We start from the raw sequence: 17,739 nt of genomic DNA, 5'->3' as shown, positions 1-17,739 counted from the left end.
CTGACAAGTGTCCGTTTGTAGTCGAATTGCACCCTTAAACGAGCATCTCAATTAATACCGTTTGGCCGTTACCGCCACCACGCAACGGAGAATCAAAACGCAGCTCCTCCCAGAGTTCGCCATTGGCACGCTTTCTTCAACATTTCATTTGCCTTCTCATCTCTCTCGTCCTCTGCAAAATTTGCGAGAAGCTTTGACATTCCAATGGAATCGGCCATTTCGTCTCCGCTTTCCACGTCGTCTCATTTGCTACCTTCGCCTTACCGTTCATCGCTTGGCTCCAGATCTCAATCTTTCCCGTCACTTCAAAACCTCCGGCATCCGAGCTTCAAATCCAGATGCTTCTTCGGAGTTCCGTTCCGTTCGCGCCAAACCCAGCCAATCCGATGTCAAAGTTCGAATCAACAACCAGCTAAGGACGACGGCTTTGTCATCGAAGACGTTCCTCACTTGACTGATTTTCTCTCTAATTTACCGGTGAGCTAAACAGTAATTAAGCACCTGTTGAATGTGCGCTCAAGAAAAAGCCTACGCAATTTATGTTTATTTTTTTTTTAACAGTCGAAGTTTTCTCCTTTCTTTCAGTCGTATCCAAATCCATTGAAACAGAGCCAAGCTTATGCTGTTGTCAAGTACGTTTGTCTAAATTCGTGTTAATTTTCTCTTGAAAGCTTTATTTTTGGGTCATATGTAAATAATGGGTTTATGTTGCTAGGCAAACTTTTGTAAGCACTGACGATGTGGTTGCACAGAAAGTGAGTGATCCCTTTCCACGCTTCCAAAAAAGAGAGAAGAAAGTTAACTGCCAAACTTTGAATTTGTTGAATTTGTCTTACTTTTTATTTTGTTGCTTTTAAATAACTGCATCATGCAATGGCTCTAGGTTGTTGTTCAAAAGGATGATCCCAGAGGGGTACATTTTCGACGTGCAGGACCTCGGGAAAAGGTACATTTTCGTCTAAATCACCACCTATATATCACATGCTTGGTGAAAACGAAACTCTAATAACATTATCTTTTCTAATGTTAGGTTTATTTCAAGTCAGATGAAGTGCGTGCTTGCATAGTGACATGTGGGGGTTTATGCCCAGGGATCAATACTGTGATTCGAGAAATTGTATGTGGCTTGAACTACATGTATGGTGTGGAAGATATACTTGGAATTGAGGTTAGTACATTTTACACTGTTGCTAACTCTGTAAAACTCTTTTAGTCAAAGGCTATTAATAGTTCATTCTCATATTCTTTACCATATATTGTCTGACCAACTCAAGAAATGTAAGCATCCCCTTGCGTTGCCGCTGTTGAGAACTTGCAGGGAGGATATAGAGGCTTTTATTCTAAAAATACATTGAGGTTGACACCAAAAGTTGTCAATGATATCCACAAGCGTGGTGGGACCTTTCTTCGAACTTCACGAGGGGGTCATGATACAAACAAGATAGTTGATAACATACAGGACCGGGGAATAAATCAGGTGGAAATATTATATGCTCTTGTTTCCTACATATTTGGGCTGCTTTAACTTATTAATACACCATGGAAAACCCAACTGAAAAAAATGAAGTTAATGAGAGGAAGTCGTTAACATGAATTTTAGGTGTACATAATTGGAGGTGATGGCACCCAAAAAGGAGCAGCTCTAATTTACAAGGTGAACATTATCTCTCTAAGATGAATCCATTTCCTTGGCATAGCATGTTGTGACATTAGCATATTTTGTCAAGGAAGTTGAGAAACGTGGTCTTCAAGTGGCAGTTGCTGGGATCCCTAAGACAATTGATAATGATATCGCTGTAAGTTCTATCATCCCTGATGGATTTGCAATATTTAGTATTACTATGCTGTTACTTCCGCATTATGCAATGAAATTTTGATGCCATTTTAAAGAATTTGGGAAGTTCATGATCTCAATATGACTACTATAAATTTTAACAGACAACATATTTCTTCCTCACATATATTGAAGAGCTATATTTAGTCTATGACATGCTGTTCAATGTTAGTCAACATTCATAAAGTTGCCCCAAAATCATACTGGTATTATTTTTGGAATTTGGCTTTAGGTGATAGACAAATCCTTTGGTTTTGATACTGCTGTTGAGGAAGCTCAGAGAGCTATTAACGCTGCACATGTGGAGGTTGAAAGTGTGGAAAATGGAGTTGGAATTGTCAAACTCATGGGCAGATACAGTGGTATGTGCGTTGAACCATATAATGGAATGGATAACACTCTTTCATTTTTCACCTTTTGCTTATCATCTTATGTCAAATGATGAACGGTGAACATGTATTTGTAAGGTCTCTTTCTTCCCGTACTTGATATGTTTTTCTTCTGTAGGTTTCATTGCTTTATATGCAACTTTGGCAAGTCGAGATGTGGTAAGAATCTTAGCCCCTCTCCCTAGAACGTCAAACTACTTATGATCTTAATGATTTGCAGAAGAAAACATAGGATAGTTGAAATTATCATATCATACATATCATGTATGCGGATGTTCTAGAGATTATCGGAAAAATATATGTAATGTTTATGTGAAGCTGTTATGTGTCTTATGGAATGCGGATTCTACTACCCTTTCTTTTTGAACTGCTTGGCTGACCTTGCTTTTAAGTCCGCACTTCTCCTTCAAATCTTCATCTTTTTTAAATAAATAAAAATGTTGTTCAATCAAAGATATCCTGATGTTGCTATTTGATAGTAATAAAGGTATTGGTGAAATGAATTACTGGGCTGTGGAAATTCAGCGTCTTTCTTTTCTTTCAGGGAAAAATTAGAGAAATTTTCTAATTTTCATATTTCTGAGATATAACTCATATTTCTTGAAGACTTTTCAGAAAACTTTAGAACTGAAAATTTCTAGAAGCTTTATCAGTTCAACCCCCGTGCCAGCCTTCCTTTTAGGGAATGAGAAATAGAGATTTATGCTATGGTACAACTCAAGTGTCTTGGAGATTGTTTAGGAAACTAGAGAACCAAAAATTTTAGAAGCTTTAGCAGTTCCTAAAGAAGAATATGTTCTATGCTTAGAATTCAGAAAAGTTTATGACCTTTTCAACCACTTTCATACCCCAATTAAATAGATTATTATTTTTTTGTAATCAATAAGTAGATTGGTTTGCATAATTACAAGGACTATGAAAAGGATTGAAAAATAAATTAGTTTCGGAAATCATAACTTTGTATGTGCATTTGCATATGATGCAGCAATTCAAATTAGTGAATTTGAAGCCGTGTTCATCTAACCTGTGTTCTATTTGGCAATCAGGGGTGTGCACATTGTCCTGGTCTAGAGACTATACAGTGATCTGGAAACACGTTGGTTTTGATTCGGACTAGCACCACTTTCAATGATATTTAACTTCTGTCGTCCATAAAGTGAAATGTTGCTCTAAAGTAATAAAAAGTAGTAACTTGACTGCGGTGAGATCTCTTAATAGGCTTTTGGATGTAACAGGATTGTTGCTTGGTTCCAGAATCTCCATTCTATTTGGAAGGTCGGGGTGGGCTTTTTGAATTTGTTGAAGAGCGGCTTAAAGAAAATGGACATGTGGTTATTGTGTTAGCAGAAGGAGCAGGGCAGGAATATGTTGCACAGGAAATGCAAGTGGTCGATGGGAAAGATGCATCAGGAAATAAGCTACTCCTAGATGTTGGCTTATGGCTGACTGAAAAGATTAAGGTGTCGCCCAAACTGTCAATAATGTTTTGAGTAGTTTTGAGTCACTTCCCTTTCATTTTATGGACTGCAAGTTTTGTTTTGGTTCTGCTATGGTTTCTTCTTTTGTTATCCAAATAATATTGATTCAGCTCTTTGTTTATATTTTCCTGTCACAGGATCATTTTACAAAAGTTCAGAAGATGGCAATAAATATGAAATATATAGGTACATTTTGATATAGTGTATACAATTTTGTTGCTGATCATGGAGAGTTTTGTCTCTACTAATGTTACCCTCAAGAGCCAAGCCAAACTTATATTCTAGCCAAAGTTCAGAGGGGACTTTTCTCCCTTTCTGTAACTGAATCTTCTTTGTAGAGAACATTATAGAAGCAATGAAAGGTTCAATATCCAAAGTAACTTTTATCCACTCCTTTTTGCTTCTTTTACATTTTTATTAAGGTTTCTTTTCTTTGCTTGCATAAAGTCTAAAGTAGATGTGCTAAGCAGTCAAGATCTTATCATTCCCAAATGATTATTGTAGAAAGTTTCTGGGCGCTACATCTTGATAAAATAAATGATTTATCTTTTTATCCAACAGATCCAACATATATGATTCGTGCTATCCCAAGTAATGCATCAGACAATATATACTGCACTCTTCTTGCTCAGAGTGCTGTTCATGGGGCCATGGCAGGATTCAGTGGTTTCACAGTTGGGCCTGTAAACAGTAGACATGCTTATATTCCAATTTCTGTAAGCACTTTCCCTGCTCCTGTTGTTGTTATTGGGTGTTTTTTGCTCTAATTTATGGATATTTTACTAAATTCCTTTCATTTTCTTTATTTGATTTCTGAGTGGAACTTTTAAGAGGGGATGAAGCTTTAGACAAGAACTAGATCCAGCTTGAATTTACAGTAACAATCATGAAAGTAACTAGAAAAACTTTTGACATAAACTTTTCCTTCTATAGAAAGGAGAGAAGTACATAGATAAACTAACCAACTGATACTCTTAAATGGAAACGGACAGACTACGATTATTTGGACTGAGGTCAACCTATACAATGCTTAAGGTACAACTTATAAGTTAAAAACAAATAAAATAAAATTCATGGACACGACTACAGCCCATCTCCAATGGATCTGAATTCTGAGGCCTGTTGAAACTTAATAAATCTTGAGGCTATTAGCTCTTAATCTGTGTGCTAGTGTATTGTTGTGGATTTTCTGTATTGATAAAGTTGGAGGTATAAGATAGAAATTGTATAGTTATGAATGGCATATGTGGTATTGCAGCGTGTGACAGAGACGCAAAACACAGTGAACTTGACAGATCGGATGTGGGCTAGACTTCTTGCATCGACGAACCAGCCTAGTTTCTTGGAAGGCAATGCGCTGCATGAAAGAGTTGATAAAGAGGATGTTGATGTGATCAACCACAACATGAGAGCTACTTCCATATAAATTTATGAGCCGAGGTCGCAGTTATTTTCAAGTGGACACCACAACATTGTTTCTTGGAATTATGCCAACAGAGTCTTACCATTCTTAATAGGTTTTACACCAACCACTTTCCAAGGTGACATGACTTAGGGCTTGCTTTTATTACACTTTTCTCTTTGAAAAATGAAATTTAAAAAAAAAAAAGCAAACAGAAAGATGGGACATGGAGGATGAGAAAGAGATGAGAGAAGTGAGGAAATGAGGAAATGAAGAGGTGGGGAGAATAGTTAGAATAAAAACTTAGACAGTAAAACAAAACCCAGAAAATATCTTAGGCTTTGTATTCTGCATATCAATTTATGGACGATCATCCGTTGGGAAGATTAGGTTTTATGCTGCAAAAGATTTCTTGTTATATTGGTTACACAAATGATAATTTGTTTGTAAAACAATGTCACTTTGGTTTTGCTGTTAATAGATTCAACTTTGGCATCATCATCATCATTTCACTTCTTGAAATAATTTGTGATCTTTTCACTGCCTAAATTACCATCTACCCTCATATTTGTGAAGCAGAATAAAATCCTCCTTTGTGGTTATTTCTTTCTTTTTGTGGTATGTAGTTGGTTTATTTTTAGCATAATTTGGATTGAATTTGAAACCATGTGGATAAGGTGACGGCAACAACAAAAGTCGACACATAATATCTCTTGTCCTCCTGTCCTGTTTATCTTTAGTCTCTCAACTTGCAAGGTTGTTTGTTTCTATCATGGACCCCAAAAATAAATAAAATTTAATATCAAGTTGCATCCATGCTCGGCTGGCTGTCGTTTATCTGAGAGTTGCGTACTGGGCCAAATTAGGAGACGTGTACGGAACATGGAGACAAGTTTGCAACTTCACAGCTGGGTCGAACAAGGGTCCCACCTTTTAAACCCAAGTTGATAACTCCGACCCACCCAGCAATCCCGTAATAGGCCCATCATGTGAACCAAATTCACCTTTTTGTTAGGTGCGACACGTGTCCACACCAGATTTTCCTTTCTTTTCTTTCTCTTTTTCTTCTCGAAATAGCAATGTTGACTTTTCTTATCATCTTTTTCATCTCATTTGTCAACACCAGTTTGACCTTTCATACAATCTGAACATGAACATTCTGACTAAGAACGGTTCTAGGTATGAAACTGCACTACTATAATGAGGGGGTCTTTAATAGGCGTCTAATTCAGCTCAGAATTATTATTGGACTGTTGGATTGAAGATTTATCCTCGTTTTACATGCAAAATGGACTTTTTCTTTTTTTTATCTGTGTGTATGGACATTGTCTTGTATGAAGTTCACATAAAGAATTTCTTTAGGGGTTATAAGTCAGTAACCCCAAAAGAAATGTTAAATATATCTCTACCATTAAAACAATGCCCTTTTAATAATAAAAATAATAGCTTCTCTGAAAAAAAAAATAACAAATTTAACAGCTTGGGACTGTATAATAATTACACCTTGCATTATTTTTAATTACTCTCAATATTTGTACACAGTGAATAAGTGACCCTTCTAGTACTAGTAATACATAGAGCATGCATACAGTAAATCAGTAAATCCACCATCCAATCACTTTCCACCACGTCAGCAGAGGAGGATCCTGAATGGTGACAGTTGAGCTCCTTGGAGTTCAAGGCTTCAAGAGTTCAGTTTCTGGCAGCTCCTCCTCCTCTTGCTTTACTGATCTCCTCCTCTTCCGAGCCGTGTTCACCGGCGGTTGAGACGACTGTCCAGCCTCCAGTGGAAAATTCAGTATTGCTTTCCTACCCCTGAGCTTAAATGCAGCACAATCATAGGCCTTGGCAGCATCCACATCAGTGTCAAATGTCCCTAGCCAAATCCGAGTCCCTTTTCGGGCCGGGTCTCGAATCTCAGCGGCATACTTGCCCCACGGCCTGCGCCGGACTCCCCTATAATGCCTTAGCACTTCACCAGAACCCGACACTTGCTGAAACTTATCATCAGGCGAGCAGGGAGTTGTACACTCACTAGTTGTTGTTTTTCCCTTGGTGGGTGAGCTCATATTCAGAGGTTCGACCTTTATGGATGGCGAGATTATGGTTTCGGGTTTTGTTTCAAAATTGCAGGGTTGAGGGTTGTGGCAATGGGGATCTGAAATGGGGGAGGTGGACTCAGATTCAGAGAGGGAGCACTCTGGTTTCACAACAAGTGGTTGAAAATCATATGAGAAATCATCATCAGGGATTTGGAAATTGAGATGAGAAAAAAAGCCATCAGTGAAGGTGAAGTCTCCTAAGAGATGCTGGCGAATGAGTTCAAGAGTTGATTCATCTTGTTCTTCATGTGTTGGTGTTGCCATTTTGAAGTGAGAGCAGGAGAGTTGATTGGCATGCATGATGGAGTGGATATGGATATTGGACATTGGCTATGCTATCTTAGTTTAGAATACACATTTTGGGACTTGGGTTGAAGAAATTGTGGCAACTTTATTATATTATATAGGAAAGAACTTTTCTCTTCTCTCTTCTTTTTTTTCTTTTTTTTCTTAAATCCCTGCGGTCTTATTCATTCTTTTCTAATTAATGATTTGTTATAAAGATGAAGGCAATTAGTCCTTCTTTAATTAAGATTGAAATGAGAGCAGAGCAGCCCACAGTAGTAGTGCAAACTGTGTTCTGCTTCCAGCTGAGAAGGTAGTTAGTTATCTGATGATCCACTTGCAACTAGCCAACTAAACTAATTACTTAGCAGCAAGCTGTGGTTGTATTCATATGGCTTATAGCACAATGCCACGTGGAGGACATCATCACCGTTCATGAGCGGCAGCCAGCAGGACATCAACAAGTTTTGCAACTAGCAGTGAAACAGGGGACCCTCGGATGCAACTGAACTCATAATGTCTCGTTCGTCTCGTGTCCAGATACAAAGCTATAAATTTATAAATTTATAATTAAAAAAATGAAACCCAGAAAGCTGTATATCACCAAGTTGAAGAAAAGTTGGAAAGATCCCCCACAGCCACAGCCACAGGACAGACAGGCCCATCATCAACTTGTTGGCTGGCTGCTGACCTCTCTCCTAGTCTCCTTCTAATAAGTTGAAAGACAAAGAGAAGACCTCTCTGCTCTAAACGTAGTACAATATCATATTAAATGAATACACCAAAGATCAATTTTACAGCTCCATAGCATTTATTAACCAATTACTGATGATGTGTCAATTCCATCCTCTATCCATCCCTCCAACTTAATTTGCTAATTACATCAACAGAATTCATATGCATTAGCATGTTTACTAATTCGCAAGAGGAATTGAATTGAGTTGTTCGATTGAGGATAATTAGATTCTAGATTCTTATTGAAGTTGTTTAATAAATCATATGGATTGAGGAGAGTTAGATTCTTGATTTCTATTGAAATTGTTTATTAAATCAAATCGATGTATAAGTTGTATTTATTACTAAAATATCCTCATTGTTGGGTTAAAGTAGATGACAAATTTGGAATTTTTAAAATTGTGTGATGATATAATGAGTAAAAAAAGATGAATTTCTAATGGATTACTTCTTTATGAATTAGAATACCACCTCCCACCTAAAAATTGAATTTCTCCAAAATCATGAATTCAATTCCTAATTTTGTGTGGGCCCCACTTACTTTTTTAATTCATTGATGTGAAGTAAACGCAGAAATTCTCCATAGGTATAATTCAATTCCTGATGAGAATTACAATCCTGATTAGTAAACACACTATTTAGTCAAATTCCACATGCAACACCTCGTTTGGGAGTGCTTCTCTAGGAAGCACTTCTACTTATAAGCGTTTTTACCAAAAGCACTTTTATTATAAAGACGTTGAAATTTTCATAAGAAACATAAGTGCTTCTTGGAAAAGCACTTGAGAGTGCTTCCTGAAGAAGCACATGACAGGTGCTTCTCCGGAAAGCGCTTTTATGGCCTAAAAGCGCTTCTAAACATTTCACAAACGCTATCAGAAGCGTTTTTGGTTGTCAGAAAGCACTTTTAACTATTCTAGAAGCACTCCCAAACGGGGCAGTTCCGCATGCACACCACATATACCTCAAGAAAAGTATAACCCTACTACTTGCTTATTAACTTAAAGCCGTTCATAAATGAATGATGGTCCACAATTGTACCATGGAGCTCCCATCTCTTTCTACATAAATTAAACCGTGCCAATTCATTTCAATCCACATTTCAATCCAATCGACATAGACATAGAAGACAATGCTTGTCAGTGCCAAATGCGCAGCTTCGTCCGACTCTCACAATAATATATGCGGCTCATAAGAACGTATGAGGGACCGATTGCTTACGATGAAATTCGCATCTTATGTATAATATACCGAACAAAGATGGCAATAAATCTTCAATAGGGACAGAGTAAACTTGGAAATTCAGTTTTATAAGATCCATGTGTTTGTAATTAGTGTATTTCAGTTTTGTAAGATTCTTGTGTTTGTATTTAGTGTATATATAGTCGTCACAAATGTTGATATTTGTTACTAATTAATATGTTGATTAGGGATTCCTTTGGCTAAATACACATGTTTATGGCAACCTAATGGAGATTGACATGTCACATCAAATGTGGAGCCTCCCCACATATATTATCATTATCCTAAGCAGTATTTTATATCATGAAATTTGGACAGACCAACAGCAATGAACAGTCTCCGATGACTTGAAACAATATATATACATTGGAGGTTGCGCATACGCAACACCCTGCTTTAAAAAATGAGTAAAATTCAAGAAATTAAGACAGAAGAGAAGACCATACGAAATTTGTTGAAGCAAAGAAATATATTTGATTATATGAAAATCAAGGAATAAACAAATCCAATAAAACACAATATGAATTCTTCAATCATATAATTGAACTGAAACAGAGGTAGCTTAAGCTTAGCTTAGCTAAACTATTTACAATAACCACCCAGCTAATCATCCATCACTCTTCTGTTTTGTACATGGATCATTAACAATTTTATGTAACCATAAGCTGAGGAAATCCCAGGAAAGAAGTGTGCGGAGATAAGGGAGACAGAGGAGGCACACTGAAAATCCCCTGTTCATTTTCTTTGCTAATATCCCAAACTGCCGTCCAACTCGACGGTGTTAATGGACAAACTCCACTGTTACTTGAACTTGAAGACACCATCTCTTGATTTTCCTTCTTCATCTCTTTATTGCTAATCTCCTCGCTGCTCTGTCTCTCTTGACTATCTGTGCTCTGTCTCTCTTGACTCTCTGTGCTCTGTTCGCTGCTCTCTCTCCTCCTCTTTCTGCTGCCACCAACAGTTGTCTGCAGAGGCTGCTCTGCTTCTGCTGTTTTTCCAGCTTCCAGAGGGAAGTTGAGAATGGCTTTGCTTCCACGCAGCTTAAAAGCAGCAAGATCATAAGCTTTGGCAGCTTCGATGGCAGTATCAAAGGTTCCAAGCCAAACCCGGGAACCCCTTCTGTTCGGGTCCCGAATCTCAGCCGCATACTTTCCCCATGGCCTTCTCCTCACACCCCTGTAATGCCTTGCAGTCTCAGAAGCTTCGACCACCACGTTGTTAGAGCTTGATGGGTTCTGAGGCTCATCACCGGACAGAACCGGCGGTGAGGGTATGGCAACGTTTATGGCGGGCTTGCGGTGGCTCAGAGTCGAGTGTTTGGGTGGTTTTGGGTGAGCAATCTGGGGCTTGGTTTCGAACTGGGTGTCTTGATCAATTTCTGGGAGCAAGAAATCAGAGATTCTGAAATACTGATCAGAGCTGGGGGTGGAGTTTGTCTTAGATTGGGATGGTAAATGGGAACTTTGGGGTTGGGGGATTTGGGAGGTGCAAACGTTGAGGCCAGAGATGAAGCTGTCCATGGAGGTGAATTCATTGAGGAGGTGTTGCCTGATCAGCTCTAAAGCTGAAGTTTCTTCATGCTCTGTTGCCATCTTAGACAAAGAGAAAGAAAACTTAGACAAGGAGAGTTGGAAATTGAAATTCAAAGTGAGAAGTGTTGAGTGGAATGGAGTAGTGTGTGGATTTGGATGGAGTATATATATATATATATATGTATGTATAGGAGGAAGAGAAGATTAAGATTGGAAGAATTGGGGAAGTTGGGGGAGTTGGGGGTTAAGGCGAAGGTGTGGCCTCACTTGGGTTTCCTGGATGAAGATAGGAAGCATCGTATGTGGGGGTATAAACAAGTGGACTTTAGACTGTGGACTGCACAGCAATATTTACTTTAATATTTTTCAAAGGCTGCACTGCACGTTTTGAATTACCATGCTTCCAGGCTACTTCCAACCCTAACACATACGATTACGTCTAATACTGTTTAATCAAATCCAAATAATAGTATTATTTTAATACAGCCCACGTGCTTCAATTTCTAAACTTGTTTATTATTTTATTTCTGTCTTTTTAACTTTTACTAAATAATCTGACTGAATCATCTTTTGTCTTTTTTTGCCATCTACGACAAGTCCATTTCTCTAATTAGCCATCATAATTAGTTTTTTTATTTATTTTTAAATTTATTTTTTATTTAAGGGAATCACGGTTTCTAAACTCTCTAGCAAGGTTGGATTCAATGTCAGGTGAGAAAATTTATAATGATGATGTTTAGGCTACATTTGACTTTTAGGCTATCTTTGTTGGAAGTTTGAATGAAATTCAAGAACTTTTGTCTCACATTGGTAGAAAATAGAAAGAGTGAGGTCCTTATAAGTGTGGAAGTATCACACTTAGTAAATGGAAGCAGTCAGTGGAAGCAATTTGGGCTTCAAAAACGATTGGGGCTTTGAATATTATATAAAAAATATATAATATTTAATGATCATAAAGATGGGCCTTGGGATACTTTTAGATTTAAAATTATTTTTTGGTTTCGAATTAATAATTTTTTATTAATTCGGATTAGTTTTATTAACTATTTTCTAACAGTTGTGACTCTTCTGATAAGGTTTTAGAAGTTTATTTAAATCAAATAAGGCCTCATACGCTCAACAAAAAGAAAAAGCATTCTACAAGCATTTCATATTGTCTGAGAGGAAAACAAACAACATTCGCCAGATTCTAAGTCCGAGTGCTAGGGCTTAGAATACAGATAGTTGAATCCTGGGAGGCAGTCACTTGTAGAACTTCAAGCACCGATAAGGGGTGAAATTACTGTCTTTAGGACATTGCATCAAATCTGCAAGCCTCTATTTCGAATTCAAGTCAATTTTATTTATTGTTTATACATTGTATTATGTGTTACAGATTGTTATAAATTCTGTTTATATAATTGTTTTAATCAGTCATTGATAATTGTTTTTCCAACAATCTAAAGACAGTAAGTCATGGATTCACAATCATCAATGACTGTGAACGGGGTGACTAAGAATCCTCATGACGAGAAGCCTGAGAAGTTCAAGGGAATTGACTTCAAGAGATGGCAACAGAAGATGCTGTTTTATCTCACAACCATGAATCTGCACATGTTGTCAGAGAGGAAGCTCCCAAATCAGGAGAAAATTCAATGTCTAAGGAAACAATGATGACCATTGAGGCTTGGAAACAATCTGATTTCCTGTGCAGAAACTACATCCTTAACAGGCTTGATGATACTCTGTATGACATTTATTCGTCATACAATTCTGCAAAGGAAGTTTGGGAATTACTTGAGAAAAAATACAAAACAGAAGATGTTGGTGCCAAAAAGTTCGTGATTGGCAAATTTCTCAAGTATGCCATGGTTGATTCGAAGACTGTTATTAAACAGGTTGAAGAACTTCAAATTCTGATTTATGATTTGCGTGCAAAGGGGTGTTCTATTAATGAACACTTCCAGGTTTGAGCAATCATAGAGAAACTGCCTCCATCATGGAAAGACTTCAAAATTTACTTGAAGCACAAGCGCAGAGAGATGTCTATGGAGGATCTGATTTTGAGGCTTCGAGTTGACGAGGATCACAGGAAAAGTGATAAGGGTGAAGTGCCTGTCATGGAAGCCAAAGCCAAAATTCCTGAATAACAAGGGCAAGAAAGTTGCAAAGAACTATGGCAAAACTCATGCACCAAAAGGCAAGGATTTCAAGAAAATCAAAGGTGCTTGCTGGGTATGTGGAAAAATAGGGCATAAAGCACAAGATTGCCGCCATCGAAGAGATCAAAATCCAACCAATCCTCAAACCAACGTGACTGAAGTCAATGAACATTTTGTGGCTGTAGTGTCGAAACCAATCTGATTTCGATACTAAGGACTGATGGGTTGATACAGGTGCTAATAGGCACATTTGTGGTGACAGAAATCTGTTCACTGATTACAAACAGAATTTTGGTGGTGAGAAACTGCACATGGGAAATGCCTCTGTATCTACATTGAAGGCAAAGGCAATGTGCTGCTAAAGTTCAATTCTGGGAAGGTTTTAATCCTTTTGGATGTGCTGCATGTTCCTGAAATTAGGAAGAACTTAGTGTCTGACCTTAGTCTTAGTAAGAAGGGTTTCAAACTTGTATTTGAATCTGACAAGTTCATCCTAACCAAAGGAGGGCTGTTTGTAGGAAAGGGTTACCTTGCTGATGGCTTGTTTAAACTCAATGTAACTGGCAATGATGCTTTTAATAATAATATAAATAAAGTTTCCGTTTACTTTGCTGAGTCTTCTAATATTTGGCATGCTAGATTAGGTCATGTAAATTATCGATCTATGCATAGAGTGATGCATCTAGGTTTATTACCTAAATTTGATATTAACTTTGATAATAAGTGTGAAACTTGTACAGAATCCAAGTTTTCTAGGCAAACCTTTAAATCTGTTCAAGGAAGGTCAAATGAATTACTTGGATTAATTCATAGTGACCTTTGTGACTTCAAATCTACACCAACTCGTGGTGGGAAAAATTATTATATAACATTTATAGATGATTGCAGTAAGTATTGTTATGTATACTTAATACATAGCAAGGATGAAGCCTTACAGATGTTTAAGACATACAAGGTAGAAGTTAGAATCAACTTGATAGAAAAGTGAAAGCACTTAGATCAGATAGAGGTGGAGAATATGAGTCCACTGCATTTTCTAATTTTTGTGCAACTCATGGAATTATATATCAAACCACTGTACCATATACACCGCAACAAAACGGTGTAGCAGAAAGGAAAAATAGAACTTTGAAGGATATGATAAATTCCATGTTGAATAGCTCTGGGCTTCCACACAATCTGTGGGGTGAAGCCTTACTTACTGCAAATCACATCTTGAACAGAATTCCGCATAAGAAGAGTAAACAATCTCCTTATGATATGTGGAAAGGACGGATTCCTAGATACAAAACACTGAAAGTGTGGGGTTGCCTAGCTAAAGTACAAGTACCCTTACCAAAAATGGTAAAACTTGGACCTAAAACTATTGATTGTGTTTTCATAGGTTTTGCTAATACAAGTGCTGCATATAGATTTTTAGTTATTACATTTGATATTTCTGATATACATGTTTACACAATTATAGAATATATTGACGCTGATTTCTTTGATGAAATTTTTCCTTACAAAGAAAAGAGGTCCGGTTCAAACAAAAGGAAAGTACATGATGGAAATCCTGATGAACCATCATCTTCAGGTGTCCAAGAAAAAGAAGTGAAACCTAGAAGAGGAAAGAGGACTAAAACACCAAAAAGTTTTGGACCAGATTTTGTAAGTTTCCTAACTGAAGAAGAACCACAAACTTATAAGGAAGCTATGGCTTCACCTGAGGCTCCTTTATGAAAGGAAGCTGTTAATAGCGAAGTAGAATCCATTATGCAGAATCATACGTGGGAATTGGTTGATTTACCACATGGTAACAAACCAATTGGATATAAATGGATTTTTAAAAGAATGGTACTATTGATAAATACAAGGCACGTTTAGTTGCTAAAAGGTATCGGCAAAAGGAAGGGTTGGATTATTTCGACACTTATTCTCCAGTATCAAGAATTACATCTATAAGGATGTTTATTGCTATAGATGCAATACACAATATAGACATACATCAAATGGATGTAAAAACAACTTTCTTAAATGGGGAATTAGATGAAGAAATATACATGGAACAACTAGAAGGTTTTGTGGTAAAAGGTCAAGAAACTAAAGTCTGTAAACTTGTTAAGTCTTTATATGGACTTAACAAGCTCCAAAACAATGGCATCAAAAGTTTGATCATACAATGATGTTACACGGATTTAAGATCAATGAATGTGACAAGTGTGTTTACATAAAAAGCAACAAGAATTCTTGTGTTCTTGTATGTTTATATGTTGATGACATGCTCATAATGGGAACAAGTAAGGATGCAATAAATTCTACAAAGAAGATGTTGAATTCAAGTTTTGACATGAAAGACTTAGGTCAAGCTGATGTGATTCTGGGAATTCAAATCAAAGGAAATAATGATGGGTATATTCTTACTCAATCCAATTATGCAGAATTTTTTTTAAGAAAGTTTGGTCAATTTGACTGCAAACCTGCTGTGACTCCTTTTGATGTAAATTGCAAGTTTAAAAAAAAAAAATAGTGGAGATGCAATTTCCCAATTGGAGTATTCCTAAGTAATTGGGAGCCTAATGTATTTAATGAATTCTACTAGGCCAGACTTAGCTTATTCAGTAAGCAGGCTTAGTAGATACACAAGCAATCCTGGACATGATCATTGGGAGGCACTAATCAAGGTGCTAAGATATTTGAAATACACCCAAGACTATGAATTGCACTACATTAGATATCCACCAGTTCTAGAAAGCTATAGTAATGCAAATTGGATTTCTGACAGTACAGAAACCAAATCAACTAGTGGATATGTATTTACATTAGGTGGAGCTGCAATATCTTGGAAATCCTCTAAATAGACATGTATAGCATGCTCTACAATGAAATCAGAGTTTGTAGCTTTAGATAAAGCTGCTGAAGAAGCAGAATGGCTGAGAAACTTCCTAGAGGACATTCCAATGTGGCCTAAGCCTGTGACAGCAATTTGTGTACATTGTGATAGTATGACAGCACAAGCAAGAGCCAAGAGTGCTGTATACAATGGAAAGTCAAGACATATCAGGCGTAGGCATAATACAATTAGACAATTGCTCTCAAATGGAATTATATCCATTGACTATGTAAAGTCAAAGGAAAATATTGCAGATCCTTTGACAAAAGGCCTACCAAGAGAGCAAATCAAATTTACATCGAGGGGAATGAGATTGAAGCCAATCCAATGAATCAAACCTGACGGAAACCTAACCTAGTTGATTGGAGATCCCATGGTCTAGGTTCAATAGGCAAACTGGTTGGGTAAGATTCAAAAGTTGAAAACACAATTTAACTCATTCCTATGATGATTAGTGTGTTGTCTATTGATGTGAAGGTTATGCTTTGCATTTAATGACATTAATATCTTATTAAGAGGAGTTTAGGCAGAAAACTCTTAATTGGTGTCACCTATATGGGAGTAAATGTGGGGTCGCATTTATGAGAACGGAAAATAAAAGGCTAAGTTCTCTAAAGCTCTCATGAAACTTGGGATATGTTCAGGACCAAAATGAACAAAAACGTATGAACTAACGTTTGTTAAGATGTTATATGTGTGAGACATATTGTCTAGGTTTACTATAACGGTGAACAGTTCAAGATCAACTATATCCACTGCGTCATCAAGTAAATCCGATATGTTTTCACTAGGGTAAGTTCAAGTCCAAAAGACACTTTTCCTGATGTATATAACATCTGTTTTCTCTCAAATGCATTACATTCATTTAGCAGTAAAAGTATAACATTTCAAATGTGGGGTCTAGAATTTCGATTCAAATGTGGGGTATTGTTGGAAGTTTGAATGAAATTCAAGAACCTTTGTCCCACATTGGTAGAAAGTAGAAAGAGTGAGGTCCTTATAAGTGTGGAAGTGTCACACTTAGTAAATGGAAGTAGGCCAAGTGGAAGCAATTTGAGCTTCAAAAACGATTTGGGCTTTGAATGTTATAAAAAAAATATATGGGGCACTTTCAGATTTAAAATTATTTTTTGGTTTCGAATTAATAATTTTTTATTAATTCGGATTAGTTTTATTAACTGTTTTCTAACAGTTGTGACTATTCTGATAAGGTTTCAGAAGTTTATTTAAATCAAACAAGGCCTCATACGTTCAATAAAAAGAAAAAAGCATTCTACAAGCATTTCATATTGTCTGAGAGGAAAACAAACAACGTTCGCAGATTCCAAGTCCGAGTGCTAGGACTTAGAATACAGATAGTTGAATTCGGGAGGCGATCATCTGTAAAACTTCAAACACCGATAAGGGTGAAATTATCTTTAGGACATTGCATCAAATCTGCAAGCCTCTATCTCGAATTCAAGTCAGTTTTATTTATTGTTTATATATTATATTCTGTGTTATAGATTGTTATAAATTCTGTTTATATAATTGTTTTAATCAGTCATTAATAATTGTTTTTCCAACAACCTTTCTTAGTTTCATGTTTTTTTCTAATTAATCATGATCAACTTGAATATAAAAGAATATGTACATCGTCTTGACCAACTTACTTCACAACGATGATTTGCATGTGTAAAAATAAATAAATAAATTTATAGATGATTTTTTCTTCGGTTACAAAA

The 17,739-nt window shown here is 36.8% G+C and overlaps 3 protein-coding genes and 1 pseudogene across 4 annotated transcripts; 2 read left to right on the top strand and 2 right to left on the bottom strand.

Moving 5' to 3' along the window:
- PFK4 (phosphofructokinase 4) lies at nt 1-5,601 on the top strand. 2 transcript variants are annotated; one of them, XM_089051603.1, is made up of 14 exons: nt 1-477; nt 586-632; nt 716-797; nt 884-946; nt 1,031-1,168; nt 1,319-1,477; nt 1,601-1,654; nt 1,728-1,796; nt 2,067-2,196; nt 2,342-2,382; nt 3,459-3,683; nt 3,839-3,887; nt 4,263-4,417; nt 4,960-5,601. In XM_089051603.1, exons 1-14 carry the CDS (start codon nt 205-207, stop codon nt 5,125-5,127), a joined length of 1,653 nt encoding a protein of 550 aa, XP_088907729.1. In that variant the 5' UTR covers nt 1-204; the 3' UTR covers nt 5,128-5,601. The 2 variants fall into 2 exon arrangements, with proteins under 2 accessions (XP_088907729.1, XP_008234443.1); XM_008236221.3 differs by having other exon boundaries at nt 5-477; nt 716-755.
- Nucleotides 5,602-6,528: 927 nt separating this feature from the next.
- LOC103333392 (ethylene-responsive transcription factor ERF106) lies at nt 6,529-7,733 on the bottom strand. The gene has a single exon (XM_008236222.3). The coding sequence runs from the start codon at nt 7,530-7,532 to the stop codon at nt 6,780-6,782; it is 753 nt and encodes a 250-aa protein (XP_008234444.2). The 5' UTR covers nt 7,533-7,733; the 3' UTR covers nt 6,529-6,779.
- Nucleotides 7,734-9,917: 2,184 nt separating this feature from the next.
- Nucleotides 9,918-11,289, bottom strand: LOC103333393 (Integrase-type DNA-binding superfamily protein). Its single transcript, XM_008236223.3, has one exon. It carries the CDS (start codon nt 11,060-11,062, stop codon nt 10,118-10,120), a length of 945 nt encoding a protein of 314 aa, XP_008234445.1. The 5' UTR covers nt 11,063-11,289; the 3' UTR covers nt 9,918-10,117.
- Nucleotides 11,290-12,457: 1,168 nt separating this feature from the next.
- LOC148917490 (uncharacterized) lies at nt 12,458-13,131 on the top strand (annotated as a pseudogene).
- Nucleotides 13,132-17,739: the final 4,608 nt, after the last annotated feature.

Source organism: Prunus mume, linkage group LG5 (assembly GCF_029339155.1).
Source record: "Prunus mume cultivar Tortuosa linkage group LG5, ASM2933915v1, whole genome shotgun sequence".
NCBI classification, from domain to species: domain Eukaryota; kingdom Viridiplantae; phylum Streptophyta; class Magnoliopsida; order Rosales; family Rosaceae; genus Prunus; species Prunus mume.
This window is presented reverse-complemented; position numbering and strand designations above follow the sequence as displayed.